General features: G+C 48.3%; 9 protein-coding genes across 10 annotated transcripts; 3 read left to right on the top strand and 6 right to left on the bottom strand.

Annotated features, from left to right (window-relative positions):
* Nucleotides 1-246: 246 nt before the first annotated feature.
* Nucleotides 247-3,484, bottom strand: ONS95_014961 (uncharacterized protein). The gene has a single exon (XM_058508646.1). The coding sequence runs from the start codon at nt 2,474-2,476 to the stop codon at nt 290-292; it is 2,187 nt and encodes a 728-aa protein (XP_058356333.1). The 5' UTR covers nt 2,477-3,484; the 3' UTR covers nt 247-289.
* Nucleotides 2,843-5,305, bottom strand: ONS95_014960 (uncharacterized protein; the record flags this gene model as incomplete). The annotated part of the gene is made up of 6 exons (XM_058508645.1): nt 2,843-3,405; nt 3,470-3,618; nt 3,693-3,758; nt 3,807-4,565; nt 4,617-5,153; nt 5,208-5,305. 6 exons carry the CDS (start codon nt 5,303-5,305, stop codon nt 2,843-2,845), a joined length of 2,172 nt encoding a protein of 723 aa, XP_058356332.1.
* A 2,155-nt stretch (nt 5,306-7,460) lies between these two features.
* On the top strand, nt 7,461-10,091 carry ONS95_014959 (uncharacterized protein). Of its 2 annotated transcripts, XM_058508643.1 has the most exons (7): nt 7,461-7,734; nt 7,786-8,032; nt 8,084-8,129; nt 8,188-8,444; nt 8,493-8,643; nt 8,697-8,838; nt 8,885-10,091. In XM_058508643.1, the coding sequence occupies exons 1-7, from the start codon at nt 7,493-7,495 to the stop codon at nt 9,069-9,071; spliced, it is 1,272 nt and encodes a 423-aa protein (XP_058356330.1). In that variant the 5' UTR covers nt 7,461-7,492; the 3' UTR covers nt 9,072-10,091. The 2 variants fall into 2 exon arrangements, with proteins under 2 accessions (XP_058356330.1, XP_058356331.1); XM_058508644.1 differs by lacking the exons at nt 8,697-8,838; nt 8,885-10,091 and having other exon boundaries at nt 8,188-8,692.
* Nucleotides 9,227-11,758, bottom strand: ONS95_014958 (uncharacterized protein). Its single transcript, XM_058508642.1, has 7 exons — nt 11,079-11,758; nt 11,004-11,031; nt 10,493-10,956; nt 10,338-10,443; nt 10,166-10,285; nt 9,758-10,105; nt 9,227-9,709 (listed from the first exon to the last, which is right to left on the bottom strand). Exons 1-7 carry the CDS (start codon nt 11,289-11,291, stop codon nt 9,627-9,629), a joined length of 1,362 nt encoding a protein of 453 aa, XP_058356329.1. The 5' UTR covers nt 11,292-11,758; the 3' UTR covers nt 9,227-9,626.
* A 29-nt stretch (nt 11,759-11,787) lies between these two features.
* ONS95_014957 (uncharacterized protein) lies at nt 11,788-13,426 on the top strand. The gene is made up of 3 exons (XM_058508641.1): nt 11,788-12,612; nt 12,662-12,795; nt 12,843-13,426. The coding sequence occupies exons 1-3, from the start codon at nt 12,447-12,449 to the stop codon at nt 13,296-13,298; spliced, it is 756 nt and encodes a 251-aa protein (XP_058356328.1). The 5' UTR covers nt 11,788-12,446; the 3' UTR covers nt 13,299-13,426.
* Nucleotides 13,427-15,011: 1,585 nt separating this feature from the next.
* ONS95_014956 (uncharacterized protein) lies at nt 15,012-15,721 on the top strand (the record flags this gene model as incomplete). The annotated part of the gene is made up of 3 exons (XM_058508640.1): nt 15,012-15,356; nt 15,435-15,572; nt 15,665-15,721. The coding sequence occupies 3 exons, from the start codon at nt 15,012-15,014 to the stop codon at nt 15,719-15,721; spliced, it is 540 nt and encodes a 179-aa protein (XP_058356327.1).
* Nucleotides 15,722-15,933: 212 nt separating this feature from the next.
* On the bottom strand, nt 15,934-17,848 carry ONS95_014955 (uncharacterized protein). The gene is made up of 2 exons (XM_058508639.1): nt 17,249-17,848; nt 15,934-17,040 (listed from the first exon to the last, which is right to left on the bottom strand). The coding sequence occupies exons 1-2, from the start codon at nt 17,571-17,573 to the stop codon at nt 16,124-16,126; spliced, it is 1,242 nt and encodes a 413-aa protein (XP_058356326.1). The 5' UTR covers nt 17,574-17,848; the 3' UTR covers nt 15,934-16,123.
* Nucleotides 17,849-18,624: 776 nt separating this feature from the next.
* ONS95_014954 (uncharacterized protein) lies at nt 18,625-21,957 on the bottom strand (the record flags this gene model as incomplete). Its single annotated transcript, XM_058508638.1, has 5 exons — nt 18,625-19,364; nt 19,410-19,704; nt 19,752-19,841; nt 19,887-21,865; nt 21,918-21,957. The coding sequence occupies 5 exons, from the start codon at nt 21,955-21,957 to the stop codon at nt 18,625-18,627; spliced, it is 3,144 nt and encodes a 1,047-aa protein (XP_058356325.1).
* A 682-nt stretch (nt 21,958-22,639) lies between these two features.
* On the bottom strand, nt 22,640-23,839 carry LXR3 (L-xylulose reductase; the record flags this gene model as incomplete). The annotated part of the gene is made up of 3 exons (XM_058508637.1): nt 22,640-22,887; nt 23,011-23,397; nt 23,590-23,839. 3 exons carry the CDS (start codon nt 23,837-23,839, stop codon nt 22,640-22,642), a joined length of 885 nt encoding a protein of 294 aa, XP_058356324.1.
* Nucleotides 23,840-24,523: the final 684 nt, after the last annotated feature.

Below are 24,523 nucleotides of genomic sequence, written 5' to 3'. Positions count from 1 at the left end.
AGGTGAAGTTATTGATGAAATTCAGCGTTGAGATGAACTGTGGTGGTGCGTTATAAGTATCAATGTGGTTTCAGGTCTCGGCTCGGCGGCAGCGGAACGAGCCTTTGGTGGAGTGCATCTTGGAATCCTTGAGAGCTTCGGGAACGAATCAGAGTTGCGGATCGTTCAGCCACGAAACAAGGAGTTGCCGTGACGATCAATCGCTGCGATAAGCGACGTCAAGAAGCTTCAAATGAAAACATCATATCCATTGTTATTGATGTTCCTCTAGCAAATGGATTGGGAAATTCTAATAGATGAAAACAGGTGTCCAATCAGACGTTTGAAGACCTTCCGCAATCTCGCCCTCCATAACGCCATGGATATAAGAATCTCCCACCAACACGAACTTCTTCTCGTCCTTCTGTCTCAACACAAACGGAGTCGAAACGCCACCTAGAAGGAAAACCTCATCTCCAATTTGACTACAGGCCGGCACCAGACCCATGTAACCAGCTGCCGTCACCGCGAAATGGCGGTCACGACAGGCTACCGCAGCCTGCCGTTTGTACAAGCTGTCCGGATTCATGATCTCAAGCTGAAGTGTTGGTTCAGGGGAAGCTATATCGGCCACGACTGCAGTAAGTGATGATTTGGGGTCTTCGATTGGTAAGGTTGTGACTGTTGCGTTGGCACCTTTGTAATCGTCGCCAGCAATAAGCGAGAACGCAAAAGCGGCCCTTGGATCTTCATATTTGCTTAATTCGTTCTCAGAAATTGCAGCATCAAGCACCTTCACAGCATCGTTGTGCCAACTCAACCATTCCAGATCCAATTTCTGCATTATGTTCACATTGGTGTCTTGTGAGATTGTTGCTTTGGCTGGTCCCGATATTTCGTTCGTTGAGGTTGCTGTAGCGGCATCATCCATCGTCAACTCGTCCTTGGTTCTCGTCAAGCTGACAATTTTTCCCAGACTATATCCTATCTGAGTAATGAAACACTCTTCTGTGCCATACTCTCCAAGTGGATACATGACTGGCAAAGTGCCCTTCGAGGCATTGAAACTTTTCTCCCTGATTATGGAAAACACTGCAGGGCCAGCGCTGTCAAGTGCAAGCCAATCTGGAACCCAAGAAGGAAGAAGCGGCTGGCTCTCAGCTTCTGCTTTATCTTGCTGAGATTTTCGTCGACGAGATAAACCCGCAAAGGAAAGAAGTGCTGCGCGGTCCTTGAAATGGAAATTCTTCAGCACATATTTAGCAAAATGGTAGAACAACTTCTCCGTCTGCCAGGTGTAGTCGGGTTGGAATTTATCTCTTGTCAGGTTCGGAACCAACATTCCGAGTAATCCAACAACTTTGTCTCGCGGATTTGACACTTTACAATCCCGCGTACGCCAAAGCAACTGCATCGGAGTCAGTCGCCCAGCTTGGAACTCAAGCCTGATCCTCAAGATCCGATCGAGATTCAGCATCCCAATCATTTGCTGCATTGGAAGAGTCCCAGCAGCAAGCTGCCTGGCCTGCACTCCCTGGAGGGACATCAGATGTGCCATTGAGATCAGATCATCCCATCCGAAGTTGAACCGCCCATATCGGCATCGAATCTGCTTTGCCAGCACAACCTCTTGAATCGTCCATGTCCTCTCTAGCCAAGACGACATGAAGATAGCCGTGAAATTATGCCATGAAACATGGTCAAATGACGGGAGTCCCACACGTTCTTGAAGCCCTTCGCTGACTAGTTCTTCTACTCGGTCTTCGAGCATTTTTCGGACGATCTGGACTCGGAGCATCAAATCGTAGGCAACGTACCACTCCATTTGCACGTTTCCGAAATCTACGAATACCATTATCGCGCTCCTGTAGATGTCACCCATGAGTGGGAGCTGCTGGTTCAATTCATCCGAGTCTTTTTGATTGATACAGATGGCGTCAACCCAGAGATATTCCGGTTTCTCAAGCCAGTCTGCTCTGTGGCGCTTGAGACAGGCAAGCAAGGACGCATTGACATCCAGTCGCTTCTCATTACACACAATAGCTTTATCGAAGAGCGGCTCTCCCCAATGGTACGACAGTGCCGCAAAATCGGGTCGATTAACATCACGAATATTGATAGTGACGAGTTCTAAGACTACAACATCTGATCTGAACATCGCTTCTCGAAGGCGCAAAACACGAATCTCACCAGCCGCAGAGTCGATTGGTGTATATTGATAAAACTCTTCGGGGATCTCTGTGGGGTGTTCTTGGTCGAGAGGGAAGTTGAAAGTTGGCCGGTCTCTGACTTGGGCACGATATGAATTGTGGCCGACTTCTATGGGTTCGAGAATGACGGGCCCGTTGCCGCTGCAGCTGCCGTCGCAATGTTCGTGCAACTCGCAGGTTATTGTTGACAGCGATATCATGGCCATTTGCGATGCCAAGTTGGTAGATATGCGAAGTATCTCAGGGGTCAGTTCTGTCGCTTGCTCCTCTGATGCTGGCTCGTCCATTTTGGCTGCTGAATTGAGCGATCTCAGACGAATTATCTTAAAAAAATGTTCTGATACGAATTGAGTTAAGAAAGATATTTGATTTTGAGAGACTGGCGAGAATATAAATGCTTTGCACTTTGGTTCTCGGTGTGATGGTGTTGCATGCACAGCTGGTCTCAGGTCAGCCACAGGGCTGTGCAGGCGTCACCGAGGTGTGAAGGCCTTCGGTCGAACAAGTTCCGTAGCATCACGAGCACCATGATCGCAGAAAGTCGCATTGATTCATTCCATTTAAAAGGAATGCTTCATCGTAAAGTGATATTGATAAGTGACTAGACGATATTTTAGGAGTGATCATTGCGTACCAATAAAGTAGCAAGATTCTCAATCGTGCCCCTGTCCCTGATACCAGCGGAGGGCAACAGGAGGCGAAACATACCGTCCACTCAACGCACAGTGACCAACACCTTGCGAGATACTCACAACACCCCATTTTACTGGCACCAAAGCAACATCTTGTTCATCAGCTACTGGATGACAAGCAGCACTGAGAGCCGCACTGCAACTCCCAGCTAGAGGCATTCCTCCATTGTATCTTCGAAGGCCCATACCCACTCCCGCGATCAAGACAAGCCACCCGACTCCGATCAGAAATATGAGCGCTATGCACGAGAATCCACAAGTGAGGATTGATTGAGAGATGTCGAGTTCCCCGTGCTCATCGTAGACGTCGATGGCGACCAGGAACAAGCTCTCAGATAGAATCCAGTGCGTGGCGATTGACACCAGCGAGATTGGAATCAAGTACCGGTATGGGAGGGAGAGAAAGTATGTTGAACGTTGAGATCCTCTGGGTGCGGTAACTCTCAGAGCTAGTCGGCGATGGGCGAGATCATGCCATTCTTTGGAGAAGGACATGCATGTGTACATCCTGTTGTAGACAATGTCTGGAATCAGGCGTCAGCAACCTGCTTGACCTTCATATCTGTTTGGAAAGGGAATAGACCGTACATAATATAGACAGAATTATTTGTGGCGAATTTGCGAGGAGAACATTCTTCATAAGACCCGGGCTGCCGACAACGGGAGTATTCCATCGGATTAGAGACGATGAGGTGACGGTGCCGAATCCAAGATCCCAGAGAGTCTTGATGTCACTCCTACGGCCATTCAGCGAAAGGAGTCCGCGAGAACTCGAACATTACAAATGTGAGACATGGAGATGAATACATACGCTGTTGTCGTGTAGTGGATGGCGTATTTAAGTGCAAGCGACAAAGCGATGAGTGCTACAGCACACCTACACAAATCAGCCCGACCATTCTATAAAGTGCTCTCGAAGACTCACATGGAGTTCGACCCAATCCAGCGCTGAAGTCCGACGGCCTCAAACCGGAAGTGCTTCTTCACATCCCATCGTTTCGGCTCTCCGTCGGGCCAAGCATTGTCGAACTCCTTCTTTTTGGAAATACACATCCCAACGGTATTCCGGTCTGGTTCCTCCAGAAAACTGCTCAGAGCATCGCCAAGAGTGACAAAGGTAGGCTCTCGACACTTCCAGATCGTCACGATCATACACACCAACTTCACGAAATTGCAAGAAAGGACAGCGATCATGATTGGCACGGCGAACTCGAGCCGGCAGCGGTCTTCCACTTTTTGGCTGAGGCAATACCGCACCTCTCTATCAGCCATTAAGAAAGCTTCATTCTCGTATAAGGCGACAGGAATAGAACAATCAAAATTATCGATGGGAATGGTGTCCAGTGTGTTGTGGGGTCCTTGCGTGGTACCACAGACCCACGAGTTCCGACTGTCATCATACATCCAGTCCAGGATACCTAGGAGCGGATCTGGGAACTGGCCTGAAACAATGACGAGGGTATGCCTTCTGGAAGAGAGATAGTCGACACCATACTCTTTGATACAGTCCTCGGGCTCCAGTCGATCATAGCTCGAGATGTTCTGCTGCATCTGTGATACGATCGAGTGGTGGAAGTCGTCCGAGCCGGCCAAAGTCCATTCTGCACCATTGACGAAATCTTCGGTAACTGCGGCGACAATGTATTCGTTGGCTGTGAGACTCACGAAAATTGCCGAGTTGAACCTGCTCAGGTCAGATGAGATTGGCCTGAAGATCGTGGCTGGAGGCACCTACATCAGATGGAGCGGAATCGAGCTCACAGCAAGCAGAAGCCAGAGAACCACTCTACCTTTCTTGATCTTCATCAGATTCCTGAAGCTCTGAATCCCAATATCCAGCCAAGTGTTGCTTTCATGTGCTTTGTCGACCTCCTTTCTAGTTGGGGAGCAAAGACATTGCATGCAATAATTGCTAGCACCAAGAAGTATCGTGCTTATAACATTGATCGCGACATGTACCCAGAGTCCGATGCGCTTGACTGACGGACATGTACCTCGATGTATTGTGCCAATGCCTCCTGAAAGTCCAAAAGTCTTGGATGCCCAGACAGTCAGCGTGAGGTTCAAGATAAGCGAAGCGGCAACGACCGCAGCACAGTAGACAGCGCCAAGTCTCCATCCGTCAAACTTCTTCGGAGTGCTTGGTTGGCGATCAAAGGAACCGCTTGATGGTTTGGGAGAGGTCTGGTATAGGCGCTCATGCTCTGAAGGCAGAAGATCATCGGTACTTCTGTATGACTGCGGAGGCTCAAGTGGAGGTGACTGCCAAGGACTACGAAATCTCACTGTTAGTATCTCGTCGACAGTATATGCCCAGAAAACTCACTCAAGCTCAATATTTTCGATTCCAACTGACGGACTCGACTTGTAACTTGACCTTGAAGGTGTCGGAATTGGAGACGGCAGCCGAGCATCGAACGCCATGGTACACTTTTGAGCAGCCCACTAATTCCAACTTCCAAAGAGAGCTCGCGAGCCTCTTGGCTATCGTTGCTCCAGATATGTTTGTCTCAATATCATCATATGTTCGTGAGTTGCTCAAGCACGGAGTGTCCTGAGCAAAGACTTTTCAACATTGTCGTCGACAGCAGCCAGGCTTCAGTATTACAAGCACCAATGCCTCGTACCTGGTTCCGTGTAACATGTAGGAGGGCTTTCAGGCGACAGGCCCCGATTGGATCTCGCGCTTCTCGTAAGGCTGGTGTAGCTAATACAGAACGATGCCGCGTCGACTTTCCCAACGCCAACGCCAAAGGACAACTGGTACGAAAATCTAGGCGACAAACAAATCAGAAGCAAAAGTTAAACTTCAAGCACAACTTGAATGACATCCAAACGATGGAAGCTGGGATATATGTATACCATCGGAGCAGACCCCAGCCAGGCTGGGCTGAAGCCGAACGCACCTTACTATTCGTCCGCGTGTAGCCTCCGACCTAAGCCACCGGAGAGACCCATTTGTCGGGAGACTCTGCATAACGTGGAATGCTACTCTGTCATTGATGATTGGGTCCGAAATGGCTGCCACATGGGAGTCTCATGATAGCAGGTCTTCGTCAAATGTCTCAGCAAGCAGCCATGCAGCGTGTCATCCAAGATCCAGCTCGTCCAGCTTGGACGGGAACGTCCTGCAACAAGGTTTGTATCTCGATTGCGATCCAGGATTGGCAGAATTGGTCAGAAAACTTTACACGAAGAAATCTGCTGCTCAGTTAATGGGGGCCAAAAATGCAGTCTTCGGAAACGGAAAATGTACACATCCACTTGGCAATGACATGCATTTAGCCTGTAATCAAGATTCTTATCTGTGCACAAGCATGAATAATCGGCGACGAGTGGAGCGCATCTCTTGGCACGCAGATCTGTGGCCATCATTCGGATGCCATTGGTTGTTGTGTAACTGATGGTGTTGAAGAAAGATTGTCAGAAATTCATCAGCTCAATGCGACCGATGTGATCACGTGATCACCCAACTAGTGACAAACCATCCAGCTTCACACCTCCTTCTGAAGTTTCGCTGTAGAAAATTTGCAGGAGAACGACAGATCGATTTTGATCCTAAGAAACGTAAAGCTCTCTTGCATGGATTTGTAGGAAAAGTAGATAGCCAAATTGCAGTCGGGCCTGGAAGAAGAAAATCGCAAAATTATAATGGGCAAGTTGCGAGATATGCCTGCCTCGCCACATTCCCCTGCAATGAGGACAAATGCATGAACCCCGAAAACTTCAAAAGCTTTGAAAGCTTTTCTTAAGATGGTTTCTCCAAGGGCTAACTAAATAGCTTCATAGAAATTGGTAGCTGACTGCAAAGCTCTCTCGCCCGAAACCTTGGTCTTGACAACTCTTGTCCTGGGGAACAACCTATCTATAACTTATCAACCTCGACAAAATATGTTAAAATGACTCCTCAGGCGGGGTTCGTTCTTCATTGGTGTGAGCTGTGGCGCCTCTACACAGCTCAGTTCTGCTCCAGAATTAGCCTCGATCCCACCTGACAAGGAGACAAGTTTGTGAATTCTTTAAGAAGTGTATTAAATTTCCATTGAAAAAATCCATTTCGCGTGACGGAGGAAAAGTGTCACAGTAGGCATGGACCTTGCGTCTCAGTGCGGCGTTCCAGTTTTCGAGCTCCTGCTGAATTTTCAAGCTTGAAAAGACTCAGGCTGAAAGAGGAGAAAGTGAGAGAGTACCTACTAAGCAATGATATCATTCAACTGCGAATAAGTGGTCAATCTATGAATCCGTGCATCGAAACTGGGGGCCATTTCAAGTATTTCACCCCTGTGGTCCTTGGTATTTACATAGCAAAACGCCTAAGCGATCCGGAAACAAGATGCACGCCCCCAATTGCAGTTCGGGAATATTATTTCCACCTACAATACGATTTGATAAACTCAAGTAACTCGGATCCATGAGCTGATGTCTTTCATATCGTTCCACACTCTCATCTGATGCTCTATCAGCATTTATCAGCATTGTCGGTGACGCCTTGGTTTTCAGAAAGCACGCCATCCACGTGACTATTACTGGATACCCCAAACAGCTATGGCCTCGTCTCCCTCCCACTTACTCTGAATAGCCTCATTTTACTCTCTTTGACAATATATAATCATGCCTTCCGCAACCTCTCCTCTCCTTCGAATCGCCATCATCGGTGGCGGACCAGGCGGTCTCGGGGCAGCAATCGCCCTGTCAGCACTTCCCAATGTCGAAGTAACAATTTACGAACAAGCGAGAGAATTAAGAGAGATTGGCGCAGGGATTCAGATTGGATTTAATTGTTGGAAAGTTCTCGAACTGCTGGGAGCTGCTGATAAAGTTGATGGGCATTCGACGACAGAAGTTATCCACTTGTAACATCCCCAAACTTGGCTTCAAGAACGGATACTGATGTGAACCAATAGAAATGGAGTCACTGGTAAAGTTCTAAAGACTACTGGAAAGCAGAAGCTACTTAAAAGGTACCAGCCCCAGCGGGTTCGCAGGACAAGTCTGCAAGCTGCGCTGAAGTCTGTAGTGCCTGAAGGAATTATTAAACTCAACAAACGACTTTCGTCGCTCGAGAATCTTGATTCAGAAGTCAAGTTGAGGTTCGACGATGGGACGGAGATTGTTGCTGATTTAGTTGTTGGCGGTGATGGAATACGATCGGTTAGTGCTGCTCCTTTGCCCAATATCGCGAAGAAGCTAAACATTGTCCAGGTCGTCAGAGGGCATCTGTTCCCAGATCACAAAATTCAATTTACAGGTACGGGCATAAAAACCACCCTTCCACTTCGCTGAAAATATACTGATTAAGAGCCTAGGAACCACTATCTTCCGAACTTTAATTCCAGCATCTTCAATCTCCCATATCACTGGGATACAGGGAGTAAACACGTGGTGGCATGGACCAACTGGACATTTCTACGGCTCACCAGTAGACAATCCAGCAGAAACCTCACAAGAAGAGCAAAAGTTTGAAATTGCAGCTCGCAGTGTCATTGATCCTACGACGGCTATTGGCAAGAGATTTAGCTGGGGTGTGCCTGCCACCAAGGAGAGAGTTGAATCTTTCTTCACAGTCAGTACTTCGCTCTTTTGGTATGAGCAGCTGGCTTACGCTTCCCAGGAATATGACCCGAAAGTTAGGGAAACGTTGTCCAAGGTACCTGAGGGCCAATGGAAAGAGTTCTCTGCTTTTGCGGGGCCACGACTCGAGACCTTGACTGGTTTGGATGGGAAGGTTGTGTTGATTGGAGATGCTAGCCATCCCTTATCAGGTGAGGTTGAGCCTTGATTTTAATTAGAATCTGTTACTCAGTTATAATTTCAGGTGCCTTTGGATCTGGAGCAGCATTTGCTCTCCAGGATGGTTGGATCCTAGCCAGGGCAATCGACCACACGAGATCGAAAGGAGGACTTTCAGCCGCCTTATCAATTTTTGATTCGATCAGATCACCGTACTACCTCAGAATGTAAGTTCCCTAGATTCTTTCAAGACTAGTGCTTAACTCTGCTCAGGTATGAATATCTCGATCAACAAAAAGAAAGGATCCAGTCTCTGAAAGCACGAAATCCCAACCAGACTCTTGAGGATAGCTTAAAGGCTAGAGTCGCTTCGTTTGGAGGCGAGAACCAACTTTCTTGGATTTATGGAAATGACATTGAAGAAGTTTGGAATACTTATGTCGCAAATGAGAGCTCATAGAAAGAACATGATGAAGTTAAATCATCTCCGCGGCTGGTAAACATTCAGGTTTCGGTAGGTGCGGGGTAGTTTGGCGGGGTAATTCCATCACAGCAATGCAGGGAAATCTTGTCAATTGATGAGGATAGCTTATGTGATCTACTCATAGAGGTTGTTACTCGAAAATAGATCAGATTGTCGTCTGTTATGTAGTTTGGACTGTATTGAAAGTATCACAATATAATCATATAGCTTTCTGCAGGTAATGATTACCAACTGCCGCACAGAAACTCGGTAGAATTCCGATCTTGTCCTTCTCAAAGGCCATTGGCGATCATTCTCTAAGTTTAACAAATACCTCGAATGAAGCTATTGCTGACCTGGCGGTTTAGAGAGGGTTGCTAACTTGGTGAAATCCAAAGTTGGGGAGTGGCATGTCGCCTTTACCTCCCCCACTGACATGGCGAGTATGCTACATGGACGTCTCCTTGCAAAAAACATCTAACTGGGACCGACCTAGTAGGGCAGAGCAGTGAAAAGACATCTCTACCATGCTAAGGGCAAGATAGGTTGATCTCATACAAGCGACGCATTTACCACTACAGAAAATAGAAGCAGAGCACTGCATGATGTGAACACCAAATCCCGATGCCGAAATCCTATCTCCATCAGTACCATTGCATACATATCTTGACACGAATACTCACCATCTTTCGTGGTACTCAGCACCAGGACCACAAACACATTAAGTGGTATCCTCATCAGTCCATACACATTTGCCCTCACACTATCATCAATCATCTTGCCCTTCTGATATGCCATCAAAGGAAAGTAAAACCCGCAGCAGATCTCAAACAGGCAGAAACACCAAAATGTAACCCTTTCATCTCGGCATACGACTGGGAGGAAGAATGATGCGCTTGATATGAAGAGAAGGGCAATGAGCATCCTCGAGGGCGGTAAATGGGGGTAGCGTGTTGTGATGTGATTGTAAACAAGAGAGCCAAGCACCATGCTTGACATCAAGATCGCGAAGATGAGTCCGAATGGGAGTTCTTGGAGGTGTTAGTAGAGACAGAAAAAGGAGTGTGTGTAGCAGACGAGGAAATACTTACCTCCTTGAGTTCCTGAAAGTTGGTGTGCTAGTTTCAACGCTGGAAATTTGAAGAAGATGAAGATGTACATTGAGCCTTCAAAGAAACAAGATATAACTCCTAACGCTCGCAATTGTTTATCTTTTCTTAATGTTAACTTCTTGATCTAAGCCAATGGATTTGAGGGTCATACCTTGCAGCAATATACTCAGAGGTTTTCGTGGAGGTTTGGCAGCCGTCAGTTTCTCTGAGTCCAGAATCGGCGACAGCTCTACACGTCTCTCTCCGTAGTTCTCCTCCTTCAAGATGATCAGTCTCGATTTATTTTCCGATGAGGACCCCACTTACCCAGAAGTGACTGATCGCCACAAAAGCGGACATCAATACCGCAATTGAAACCATGAACGGTGTCTTTTGCGTTCCCACCAAGTCTGTCGCAGACTCCGCCACCACCCCTGCCGCGATGGCAACAACACTATTCAGCGCTGTCATTGTGCTGAAAATGCCGTGTAGTGTAGATCCAGCCTCGTCAGGGAATCTCTTGTTGAATTCAGTGACCATCCAGCTTTCGAAGACACTGTACATCAAAGTGGTGCTGGCGCCACCAAGGATTCTCCCAATGACCAGTATCGCAATGTGGTCTGCCAGGAGTGAGAGACACGATAGTGAGTACAGAACGCAGAATGTCAAGCAGGCTAACTTTCGACCGTAGATATCGGCCAGCTTTCCCATGAATGATGCTGAGATTGCTGCAGCCAAGAAGCCAGCCATGAATAGCTTTGCTACCGTTTCCTCCGGAAGCTTTTTCTCATCTATCATAAAAGTTAGTGCTGGTATATGCTCTAATAATTCAAACAACCTTTGTACAGAGGATAAATGTATGGGCCCTGGGAAGTCAGTGACGTAAAACTAAACTCGAGGATCCCAAACTCACCTGAAGCCAGTCGGCTCCATTAACTGCCAGATATATGGGGATGAAATTCCACTTGAACTTCTTCAATTTCGCCTTTGAATTCTCTCTCACGAATCCTTCAGCAGGCGATTTTGGTTTCTGCTCCAGCCTGATCGTGCCACGGCTATGTTCTCGGTATCCCAAGACAGCGTTCAGGAAAGCGAAAGCTAGGAAATTCCCATGATAAAACTGCATCTTAAATTCTTGCGCCAAATCGTGATTGCGTTGTGGAAAGAGCTTTGGATGAGAACAAGACCTTAAGATCTTGGTCTAGGCATCAGTGATGAGCTGATATTTGCTGGTAACACAAAGGGAAGGCTAGGCGCTGTTCCCTCCGGATAATCGATACTGTAGGTGCGGATCCAACAGCACGACTGATGTCAGCATGACATGGTCGCACAACAGATGTACAGAATCCCGTAGGCTGAGAAGATCCCAAGTGCTCGTAGGTGTTTCCATACACGAAGTGTCAAGATCGTCGCATTTTGAACACCATCAGAAATCTCACACGAGACAGTGGACACATCACACTTATGTAACCAACATAAAATGACTGCGGCCGGCCATGAGCGAGCACGCGGATCTCACGACCTTCCCATTGTGGGGTTATACGATGGCCCCGCTATGCCCGCGCCGCAATCCTACCTTCGTGAAACTATTCGGGCCACACGCTTGGGTTGAGAATCCAGGGGTGGGGACGAAGCCTTGCCGAGGTTGCCTTGCCAAGAGCCGGAATACGATCGACAAGAATAAGCATTCCCAGAGAAGATACATCCCCGGTGATCTAATTTGACAGTATTATTTGGAATTGGGGGGTACAGCAAAAAGGGATAGCAAAATATGTCCCATCAATGTTTTGTGTCGTATTGGCTTGCTATCTTCATTACGAAGGTAGATCACCACCACTACCAGTTTTAGTGCGATGCAGACAGTTGCATATATCAAAACGAGTACACGAATTCTTTTTACTTCTTCAAATCGTCATGACTGAGACAAATAATACGCGGGTACATCGTGCAATTTCTGCAAGCGATCCGACAACGCGGCCAGTCTCTTGACCTTCAGCAGGTCGTGGCGAGATGAGGCCACACAGAAATACAGGATGAATACAGAGGGAACACAATCTCAGCTCTTCTCAATACAGGAAAAGGCAGACTAAAATCTCATGAATCAGCCGATTTTCTTGACTCCGACAGATATGCAAAGTTTCGAGAGGAGTCTCCTCGTCGTGAAGAACAGACACATCCATCTATAAATGGCAGGCAAAATCTGGAATCCAACCTCAGCATGCGCTGTGATAGGAATCATTCTTAAGTTCACCAACTTATGGAAGTTGCAATCCCATGATGAATGTATCGTCAAGATGTTGAGGGTCAAGACGGTCACCAGCTGGATTCCCAACCGGTATTCAATGCATCAGAAGCAGATCCAGAACTTGTTGAAACTCGACTGTCGTTCTTGGAGATTGCCACGAAACATGGGACTGACAAAGTCAATCCGCATCACTACAATTACAGTAAGCACTTCGAAGTTGGCTTGACGTATCAGCTAACAGCTTTCTCTAGTGTATGAGAAGTATTTAGACCCAATTCGAGATCAGCCTCTGAAGATGCTGGAGATTGGACTAGGCTGTAACATGGCTTATGGGCCAGGGAAATCATACTACACATGGCTAGAATTCCTCCCTCATGTTGATATGGTCAGCTAGACACTTAAAATGCAGAAGATATGCTGACCCAAAGAAAGTACTATATCGAGTACGACCGTGCTTGTGTGGAAAAGTGGTCTCAAGACATGACAAACGTCAAAGTCTTCACAGGGGATCAATCCGACACTGCCTTCTTGGACAACTTCATATCCGCCTCTGGTGGAGGATTTGATGTGATCATCGACGACGGAGGACACTTCATGAACCAGCAGATCACATCCTTCAACAAGCTATTCCCAGTAGTCAAGCCTGGTGGCATATACTTTGTTGAGGACCTGGCGACGAGCTATCAGGAAGGATATGGTGGGAAGAAAGGCTCGGGGACGATGATGGAGATGGTACAAGAGCTTCTTGACGATCTGAATAGGAAGGTTGGCGGCCCGGCACTGAAAGATGGGAATACGGTCGGCCACGAGCTGAGGAGCGTCGAATGTGGGGAAGAGATTTGTGCGTTCTTCAAGAAGGGGTTGGGGAAGACGGAGATCAGATTGTAAACAGTCCGAATTATGCTCCGCTGGAGCTAAAGATCCGGGTCAGTAAACTTGGCGTTTGATATTCAAGGTAATGACGAGTTTTTGTCATGGCAGAATTGAGACCGGTTGTAATATTAAAGGAATGGTCGCATTAGAAATCGCAAGAACGTATGTTTACAAATCATATCCTCATGGACAAAGTGTGCATCTCGCTTACTTTAGTGAATTAAGCTTTACTGGCCATGTGGACGCAGGAAGAACGACAACATGATACAGCGACGTAACTTACGCCCTGTAAAGAATTCTCACCTCACCCGGCAGTTAGTAAAGATGATTTAATGTATATTCTGCATTCGTCCGTGTAAAATTTGTAATAATGTTAGACAATGCATCCGAACATGCCATGTCAAACGGTTCACGGGTCGATCAAACAAGGACGATCGCTCCAGGCATCATCACTTACTTCGTTACCGAAGCCCCTAAGCTTTAGCGAGTCCGCCCCAAGCCAAACATCATCATCCTGGAACCCTCCTCAAACATCGACTCAAGCTCCGCACTTCAGAGAAACAAAAGTCGACGTTCAGAGAAACAAAATCGACGTTCATCAGACGCTCGCAAGCTTTCGGACTCATTGAACAGTTTGTGACCTCGGGTCTAGTCTCGAATATCAGACTTTCGGTTTTTGAGTTGCTCCTGTACTGTGATACACGTCGGAGAAGCCTTGCCCCGGATCGTCAATGCAAACTCTATGCATGTGACGACAAGGTTTTCGCAACATGGACTGGTAATCTCGAACCCTATTTCTCGGGAAATTATGTTTTCCTTGTCTCGACCTACCTCTTGATCCAGAGGCATTTTGTTGGTGTTTTCTAGCTCTGGACAATATAGCTAGTAAATTTATATTGACATGTTGCCTCAACATACTCTTCTAACAAAAATCTATCCACCAGTGCTGAGACTTCAACAATATGTCCAGATCTCAAATTCGAGACTCGACTGAACTATCGGGAAATTCCCGCAAATCAAGTCAAGCTCCCGCCCAAGTTTCAGATACAATACGAACTACAAAGCTTAAAATCGAGCCCGAAAGCTTGATGGGATGGAGCTAATTGTTCCTTCATCCGAGGCACTCAAGCATCAGCTGTTTCGGATCTTCTCCGACCACCGAGCGCGCGAACACCTTGAGCAGTTCGAGACCAAATCTCATTGGATAACAACCCAAACGACGTCGTTGTGTGGCCCAAAATGCTGGGATTGACGTTGTGATAGGCAGTGATGAGCAAGAAGTTTTCTGGAAATTCTGGAGTCTAGACGCATGATTGGCTTTGTGGGAGATGTTCCAGGGAAACCTATTTGTTGAAAGGCCCAATCGAATCTTCGACTGTTGGGAGTCCGAAATGGTTGAAAGACCGTAGAATGTGTTGCAGCTGTCTCGAGGTTTTCAAGATGAGCGATCCGATGATACCGGATCGAAGGCTTTCGGATTCCCAGGTGGCCTCTATGCTCCGTTCGAAGAAAGAAGATACTTTCTGGCGTTTTGACGGCTTGACGAGTGGCATATAACATGCAGTCTGCCGCCCAATCTATCAACTCTTCTTTCCATCAACAATCACATTCTCTATCCAATCCAGCCTTAGTATAACTCAGCCCAACTCGCCTCACTTTCACTCCTATCAACACAACCAAACCATCTTCTATCTAATCATAAAACTTACCTCTTCCACCACCACCAAAATGCTATCCCGCCACCCCGTCACCCTCCTCCTCTCTCTCGGCCTCCTCTTCACCACCTCTTTCTCCCTCCCCACCGACCCCAAAACGCTCCTGAGCCGGGCCTCGACCTGCTCCGCCAACACGGACAAGCTCGTCGCCGGGATAAACAAGAACATCGAGCTCCAAAAGCAAGAGCAAGCACAACTGAAGGTCGTCACGGGCATCGTCGATTCTGATACCGTGGATCAAGCGGATTTCGCCTCTGCGAAGAGCAAGTTTGTCGATATTGTGAATGCGGGTATTACGCAGCGAAAGGCGAATCAACAATTGGCTGCTGGGAACAAGGCCGCGGATGGGTTGGCTATTGTAAGTTTCCCTTTGGAAGGAAATGAATTGGGATGGGAATTTGGAAACAGGATCTAATTTGTCTGTGTGTGTCTCTAGGTCGCCAATGCTCAAGCCGCAGAACTCAAAGCCGTGACAGGCCTGACCGGTGTCGCGAGCACCGACGACGCTACATTCGCCGCATTGAGCGGCATGTTCGCTGGCGGAATCGCCCAGAACCAGAAGAATGCCAAGGATGTAAGTCTCTCTCATCCTCCCCTCACTTTACTATCCGTGCAAGTATGGACGAAAGGTGGAGAACGCAGTGCTGACGATGAGATTAAATATAGGCGGCTGATGGATGCACTGATGCTGATAGCACGGGTGCTACTGATAATTGTCAGTGATTTATAGCATGTGTGAGAGAATCTGGGATTTTTGGTGATGATCGTGATCCTAGCAAGGCACTGTTGATTGGAATCTTGCGGGAGGGCGGGATTGAGGGTTGAGGGCGGGAAGGTAGCGGGTGGGCAGGCAACACTCGTTTGTAATTCCTAGAATATTAGGACTTTGAGATACAAAGGAAAAGATAGATCCAGTTGGGGGGCTTGCTGGAAAGTTATTAAGTGAAATTGTTGTGAATTGTTTATTGCTCGCTTAACCGTCAGACCTTCTCGGAAAATCTCCGCATTTGTAGAAGGCGAAAAGCGCACCGCAGACTCCTCCCGATATGCCTATCATACACTTCGCCCTTGAAATACCATTTTCGCTTCTTCAAATATCCCTCGCTCTCCCTCTCACATCCGCCATCAAATCATTAACCCCCTCTCTCTAACCATCAAAACCCACTCTCTCCCACACTCCAAACACTTAACATCCATCCTCCCCCTCCTCCCCTCAACAGGCATCCAATCCCACAACTTCCCCAAATTCCCCTCCTTCCCACCCTCCTCCTCCCCCTCCACAACACCCCACTCTCTAAACCCCCCCTCACCACTCTCCCACTCCACCTTCTCATCCTCCCTCTCCCTCACAGCAGGATCGTCAGACCAAGGATACGTCCGCGCAAACGCCGGGGTGAGAGCCTGTACTAGCAGGGAGGAAGCGAGTCTTTGGTCGTCGAGCTCGTCTTCCATGTCGATGAGTGAGCGGGTGAGTGTGTGGATTGTCTGAGTGGTGTGGCTTGTGATTGAGAAGGTGTGTTTGGGAATTCCTGTTGCGGACTTATCATCGCCTTTGGTATTGTCGGTGTTGGATTCGGGGGTGAGCATATCCAGATCGTTATCATGATCATTCTTATTATCATGGGCACCATCACCCTTACCCTTCAAGATGACAGGCAAAAAGTACCTCGGCGCACACATATCCATCTCCCTCGCTCCAGCGGTATTCACCGGTCCTGGTCTCTCTACTTCCTGCACGACAATCAAAAATCGGTTTTCGTTTTCGAGTTGAGATGTGATGTCTATGATCCGGCCGTAGGCGGTCTCCCGAGCGAAGGAGATGAAGTTGTTAAGGAGTGGGGTGATGTTCTCGGATGGGATGTGGGAGTGTTCCGGGAAGCGGCTGCTGGGGTGGTAGGTCTTTTTGGCGAGGTCGCAGCAGAGGATTGGGAGTGGTGAGTAGGTCGTGAGAGTGGTAGGAGAGAGGGGAGATAGGATAGAGTAAGGCGGGAATGAGCGCGGTGGTTGTGGGGGTGGAAATGGTGGGAGGATGGGCGAGGGGGCTGTTGAGAATGTTAGCTTCTGTGCTTCCAATAGTAAGGTCTAGAGTTGATAGATACGTGAGGATGGAGAGTGGAGAGTGACTCTGAATCTCGACTTCGAGGCAAGTTCCATCAGACAAGGCAAGTTTCCCCCTGCTCCACCTCGCAACCTGAACACACAACAAAGACAGCCACAACAAAGAAGCCAAAAAAAAAAAAAAATACTCACCCTTAACCTTCCTCCTACCCACCTTGCTACTCCCCTCCCCTTTTCCCTCCCCATCTCCCTTTCCCTCTCCCTTCCCCATCCCTCTGATCATCTCTTTCCCCGTCCCCTTCTCTTTCATCTTCATCATCTTCTTCTTCTCCAAGAACTTCTTTGAAGGAGGAGGCAGATCGTCGTCATCATCATCATCATCATCTCCTTCTTGTTGTTCGATAGCAGACAGAGGAGGCATATCTAAATCGATGTCGAGGGTTGAAATGTGAGTAGATTCCCAACGGCTGTCGGGGCTGGGTGTGGGTGTGGGAGTGGAGGTTTGGTGGCGTGGCATTTTAGACTTTTGAATTTTTGGATTTTCGAGGTGAGGTGAGGGTGAATAGGAGAATCTTTGTGAGAGGCTGTTTCGTGTTATTTGTGTGTAGGCGTCAGTGATGGAATCTTCAAAGGAGTCAAGCACTTCTCAAGACTCGACTGCAAAGTACTCAAAAAGCAGTTCCCTAACCTCGAGAAACGAGCTGAACTTGAGTTAGAATCCCGCTGTGTATTTCCTTCTCCCAAAAATGCTAGTAGAGAAGTACGTACTTACTTACTTGCTTCCTGGCGTGCTGCTGTCGTTATCTTCTCGCTTTATTTGCAGTTCAAAGTATCTCGAGATCAATTCTAAGATCTCGAGGTCGATCTCAATGTCTCAAGCTCGAGATCGAGATCGATTCCAAAATCCAGTTCGCAACTCAAACTCAAGAATAACACTGATACTGAGACTAAATCTCAGGCTCCAAGCTCCTCCAAGTCGAAGTTGAAGAATATATAGGTCTATCCAGGACAAGAAAACCTAAGGCCGCGGCGCGCTTGTAGCAAGCGAGGTCGGTATGTCAGGCTCGGTCGTCTTTGTCTTGTAAAAGGTAAAGGGGAAGGTGAATGATCAAGTGTGTATGGGCTGAATGAGAGGAGGATGATGATGGTGATGAATGGCTGGCTGGCTGGCTGGTTAGCTGGCTGGTTAGCTGGCTACATTCGTTCGGTCGTTCGTTTGTTTGTTCGTTCGTTAACTTTTTCTCTCTGAGGTAGGCTGGGATGGGAGGAGAGTGTATTCTCTTTCACCTGGTTTGATGAGGTGAAACCAGGGAGTCTGGAGAGGGTATTGTGCAGTGATATCCGAGGAACAGGTGAGAGGTGAAAGGGTGAAAGGAAAGGCGAGGCGTGTGAGGATTAGATTTTGAGTTGATTTGTCGCGACAGTTGGTCAGTACAGGCTCCAGTGAATATTATATATTCATTGAATCGACTTCAGACATTGTCTCAATCACCATTACGCGACTCAGATCCACACATTACCACGATCAAGATTGGTCTACACATCCCACCCGATCCACTGAAACCAACCTATCCAGACCCCTCACCAACCTGCCCACTCCTCCTCCTCCTCTCCCTCAACAACGCCTCAGCATCAAGCACATCCTGCGTATCATCATCATCATCATCATCGTCATCATCACTACTCCCCACCTGCTCCTCCCCATCCCGATCCTCACCATCCCTCTTTCGATTATTAACATTATCACTATCCCCCGCACCCGGCTTCCGCTTCTTCTCGAAATCCTGCGTATGCGCATCTGCCACAATTCTGGTGAAAGTGCGCGTCATGCCACGACGACGCATAGACGAGGTGTTGCTCTCTTGTGCTTCGAGCGCAGTGCCGATGCGGCTGCGATGGCGGGAGAGCATAGGTGAGCCTCCTTGTGAAGGTGGTGTTTCAGCTGAGATGGGTTCTTGCGATATGGCGCCTTCTTCTTCTGAGTCGGAGGCGATGGAGTATGGGAGGGGTACGTCTCGAGAAGCTTTGTTGCGGGCGACGTTGGAGCAGTGTTCGTTTTCGACGCGGAAGAGGACCCAGACTCCTCGTCTGGTGACTTCCGAGAAGGCGACGAGGAAGGAGACGAGTGTGCTGTGTTGGAGGTTGTGGGTGTAGATTGCGTAGAAGATCCAGTTGAATCGGAAGATTGGATCGAGGATCATGGCTGCGTAGTAGTAGTTTGGATTCTTGTATCCGCGGACGTCGCGGAGGAATTTCTTGGATGCGTGGGGTTGGAGGAGAGACCAATCCATCAGGAGATCCCAGATAGCTGACAAGATTAGCTTAGACGTGAGGAGGGATACGACAGACTCACAGCAGTAAATAGCATTGATCGTTGCAAAAGTTATGAACACCGCAAGATGTCCCTTTCCACGATCAATACGATAAACGCTCAAAGCAACGTAGTACAATATGGTCATGCCATATTTGCCACAATTGACAAGGTGTGGAAAGACATTCCGCGTATCGTAATAACGTCGAAGACATTGCAAGGCTCGCCAGATTCCAGGAAGTGTAGAGAAGAAACCTAGAAGTCGGGAGCGTGTCGAGTTACACTGTGATGGGTTGTTCCAGTAATTTGCGTAGAGGCAGAAAAAGAGTTCTATGTTCTGTTTGCAAGTCAGAGTCGCTCTTGGCCAGGAAGTGGTGGACTTACACTCATCAAGTATGTCAAGGAGCAGTACATATCTCCCAGAAAGAAATCCCGAAACTCCACAGGGTATAATCCAGCGAGAAGCAAACGCCACTGGAATTGTTAGGACAGATCCCTAGGGTGGAAGGGGTAACATACATGCGAATAAACAAACCATCTTCGGCTCCGATGGTATATGTAGGGTCCAGGAAAGAAAATCAAAACCACAGTGACGAAGATCAAAAGCACAGGGTAGTATATATACATCTCAGGTGCACCATACCTAGAGAAATTAAGCCAAACAAATAGTCCCCATATGAGAATCAGTAATGAAGGAAATTCAGACAGCTGTTGCCAGTCCAGATGATGCCGAGGATCAAATTCGAAGACGAATTGGTAATTGATCTTGTTTCGGGTCCAGATACTGCAGTCTAGACAGAACCATGAGAACAGATACAGTGCCAGGAAATATCCTCCGTATATTTGCAATAGATAAGATGTTTGAGTCCGGATGACAGGGTCCGAATCATAGAGTAGATCTGACCCATAGATTGTCCCCTGGATCGAGAACACTGCACCGATTCCAATGAGCATACCATTGCGGAAAGCACTTGCTGATTGGTCCTTCCGTCGACCGTTCGAGCTTCTCAGCTTGCCAGTGGCGATCTTGTGGTTGCCTCTCTCGAAATATCGAGCGTACAGATCCTCCACAGCATGGAGATGTGAGTCGAGCACATCGCTGTTGACAAACCAAGCCTTGTTGACCTTTTCAGACATGTACCGCAACGGTGGATGAGCATCGACAGCCTTATCATACTTCTTGTTGATTTTGCGGAAAGCAGTGCGGTTGAGCAAAGCATAGGACTTGAGCAGTTCCATACCTCGATAGAATTCCTGAAGAGCAAGCTTCAACTTCCGTTTAGCAGTTCGGTATGGGACATCGTCGTGGTAATGGGGCCGTCTGACATAATCTTTACCCTCATCTGCTTGACGATTTTGGTCGAATTGGGCTCTCGATCGAAGTTCTGGTGACCCAGCCATATTCTGCAAGGCTCTGGAATTTCCTCCCGGACGAGGACCAGTGACTTTGGCTTTTGCATTTCCAAAAGCCTTCTCAAATGGGTCAAACCAGGTATTAAGCTTGTCGCGAGATGTTGGGCGGTAATCATCGTCCTTCTTCGACACTCCACTCAATCGTCCACCTTGAAAGTCAAAGATCTTGTTCTCCTCTCTCCGTCGAACTTCTTTAGCATGCTGTGCTGCAGCAACCTCCTCAATTCTTCGATTTCGCATCTCGTGTAGTTGTTCTCTCAAGACCTTCAATCTGGCACCCGCTTCATCTTCCTTCGCTCTGTAGAATGTTTCAACCTTCTCCAATTCCTTGTCCATGAACTTGAAGAAGTCCTTCTGTCGCTTCTTGACCTGATCCACTGCAATCATATCCACGTCCAGTTTCCGACTCTGTGCGGGCTCCAATGGCGTTCCCACCGAAAAGACTCGACGCATAAATGGCCGTACACTCCCACTTGGCGGTATGCGGCTCTTTAGACTTGCAAAGGCGTTCTTATGTGGCGGTGTCATAGTCCGTCCAACCTCGTATGCATTGTCTGGAATAGCAACGGAAGCAGCTCTCCCAGAGGGATTTCGACTCAGGACACCCTTTGGCGAGAACGATCCCGTATGTTCGCGGCCAGGAGCGGGTTCCAGTGCAGGGTCGGGAAGTTCGAAATTGTGTTTCGGTCTTGCGGGAGGCGTTGGCACAAAGCTTCCGTAGTTACCATCGTCGACATTGCCATCGTTATGTGCAGGTATTGGCATAGGAGGGGTCTTCTTGGGGCCAGCGTATGGACCTTCATCTGAACTATCGGACTGCTGTCTTGAGTCGGCCGCAAGAGGGGCAGGAGAAGTGCGCAGTGACTCAGTAGGTCCATCGTTCGCGCCATCAGATCGTGCTGATGCAGGAGAAGGTCTATTGCGAGCTGCGACTGGGGACGTTGCTCCGTACAAGCTGTGGTTTCGAGGGCCGAGGTTGGGTTGTGCGGGAGTTTTGGGGGTCGCATTCATGCGCGTTTGTGCTCGAGCGGCGGCCTTGACATGTTTCTTTCCAGCCTTGTAGTCGAGGTATTTGATGCGCCATTCTGTCTTTGTCAGTAAGTGTTGTTGCACAATTGGAGCGCAGTAAAGGCTGACCTGGGACAAGGTCCTGCTCCAGCTCTTTGGCAAATTTCATTCTGGCAAGGCTGCCCAGTCGCGTTGTGCAAGGAACGGGTAATTGAGTTTCCTGGAAGCTTGCACGGCGCTGATTGCGGTATCAAGGAGAGATGTCCATCGGCAGATATGAAATGGTAGGTGAAATACCAGAATTGAAGCTTTTCAGAACGAAAGACGCACAGTTACGTCGTTCCTCGTCCGCCTTTCCAAAAGTTGGAGAAGAGTGGAGAAGGCTGAGGCTGGCTGCCGAAGATTTGCCTCATTCCCATTTCGTCTTGGCCCGCCCGCTTCTCATCACTCGTCTTCAACCTCACTCCGAAGAGATCACAACTAAATATTCATAATCACAGTTACACCAATTACAGACAGTGGCGAGGAGAACAGGTCGGATCTGAACTTTCGTTTTCGATTCAAGAAGGGAGATAGATAGTGGGTATAGAGACATTCGAGTTTCTGAGAAGATGTACACCGCGGGGCTTAGTTTCACTCAGGTACGGACGTATCTTGCGCTTGTACGCCCAACATTCGGTCTGGATAAGAATGGCTCGGGATACCATACCTTTAAATTCCGAATAAATTCCAGGACAGGTCATCTATTCAAGCGAGTATCCTTCTTCCAAACATTTCAAATTCCCTTGAACACCATCTAAATATCCCCTCCTCCTCCTCCTCCCCCATCTCCTCCCACTCTCCTTCCTCTTCTAAGGCAAGCAATATCCCCCATCAACAATGATATCCGTACCCGTTGTATAACTCGCCGCATCACTAGCAAGGTACAGGAACGCGCCCTTCAACTCATTCGCCTCTCCCTCCCGTCCCATAGGGATCTTATCCTTCCAGATCTTCTTCGTTTCCTTGGGGACGAAGTCGGAGATTTCGGTCGCGATATACCCGGGCGAGATGGTGTTTGCGCGCGCGAAGCCGACCCATTCAACAGCGAGGGATTTGCCTGTCAGGGGAGGGGGTAATTAGATTTATAATATTGGAAAAGGGAGGGTGGGAAGCAGGTTTGGGATATTGAGAGGATGAGGAAAAGGAGGGGGACCAAAAAGGGGAGCAGGATAAAACTTACAAAGATGAATAACCCCCGCTTTCGCAGCATTATACGTAGCTTGCAACTGTGGGATATTAACAATATGCCCACTCATACTCGCCGTCGCCACGAAGCTGCCCTCCCTAAACGCAGGCTCCAAAGGCTTGCCATCAATCGTAGTCTGCTCCTTCTTCTGGCGTCTCCAGTGTATGGCAGCAACTCTGGCGCAGTAGAACGTGCCATCCAGATCGGTCGTGACGACTTTGCGGTAGTGGTCAAGCTCGCCTGAGATGGCGGCGCCTTGGGTCCATGGGATGCCAGAGTTGGCGATGAAGATGTCGAGGCGACCGTTGAATTCGCGGATTGCGGACTCGATGGCTGCGGAGACGGCGTCGTAGGAGGTTACGTTCACTTGGTAGGCTTTGGCTGTTTGGGTTGCGCCGAGGGGTTAGCTAGAGTATCTAGAAACTGTATTCCATTGTTTTGCGGGGTGGTATGCGCTCCAATCAAGGGGGCGCGCTTCTCCCTGGACTTGGACCCCTCATCTGCTAAGATAGTGCTAGATCCAGGGGAAAATGGGGAGTTGGAAGTTGGAGAGGGGAAGAAAGGAAAACGTACCCTTTACGCCGTATGTCTTCTCGATCTTTTCTGCCTCGGCAATGGCTTTCTTGTTGCTGTTGTACCAGATTGCTACGTTTGCTCCTGCTTCTGCCAGGGCGTGGGCAACAGCCAGACCGATACCTGCACCTGCACCTGATACAATAGCCGTTCGACCTTTGAGGGAGAAGAGAGGGAGGACTCGGTCGGATTGTGGTGCGGTAGTGTTGTTGTGGGCGAAGGACCCGCTGGATGTGATGGCTCCGTCCATGGTAGGTAGTTGGGTATTTGTTGTCTTGATAGCGGGGTAGTTCTGGGGTGGAGTTGACGGGGTTTAAGTAATGTCTTCTTGTCACTGGGAGATTGGGTAATTGGTTAATTGAAGAAACTTGGAGAGAAGAGAGATTCAATAGAAAGGAGGGGAGAAGGAGGGAGGAGCTCGCTTTTGAAGGAGAGACAGCGGCGGCTTGTAAATATAGTTCAGTTCCACATGTGCCTTGCCGCAACGAAGTCGGAAGTTTACGTCGGAACCGTCGATGTTGTGCCATCCGACACGACTTACTTGATTCGCTCCCCTTCTCGGTGTATCTTGTCGCAAAAAGTATCGTCTTGTCATTGAAGCTATCCAATGAACGGAGCAGATGTGACGCGAAAGTGAAAGCTTGGTGGAGGGGTAGAGGGGTGAGAGGGGCAGACGCAGGAGATCCATGTACAGTACGACAAGGGATCCAAGAGTGGATCGAGTTGGGGGCTGTGAGGTGAGGGCCACGCAACAGCCGTGGAAAGGAAACACACAGAAAACGGATCAAAATGTGTGATCTTGAACGTAACTGAGTCTATACGTAGTGAGTCTATGGACTGGACTGGACTGGACCGTACTTTGTAGGAGGTAAATTCGGACGGACTGGATGACGGACTGGTTGGTAGTTGGGTAGAAAGAATATAGGTAGTAGCT

The sequence above is a fragment of the Cadophora gregata genome (assembly GCF_030347475.1).
Source record: "Cadophora gregata isolate MNR1 chromosome Unknown scaffold_9, whole genome shotgun sequence".
Taxonomy (NCBI): Eukaryota; Fungi; Ascomycota; class Leotiomycetes; order Helotiales; family Ploettnerulaceae; genus Cadophora; species Cadophora gregata.
This window is presented reverse-complemented; position numbering and strand designations above follow the sequence as displayed.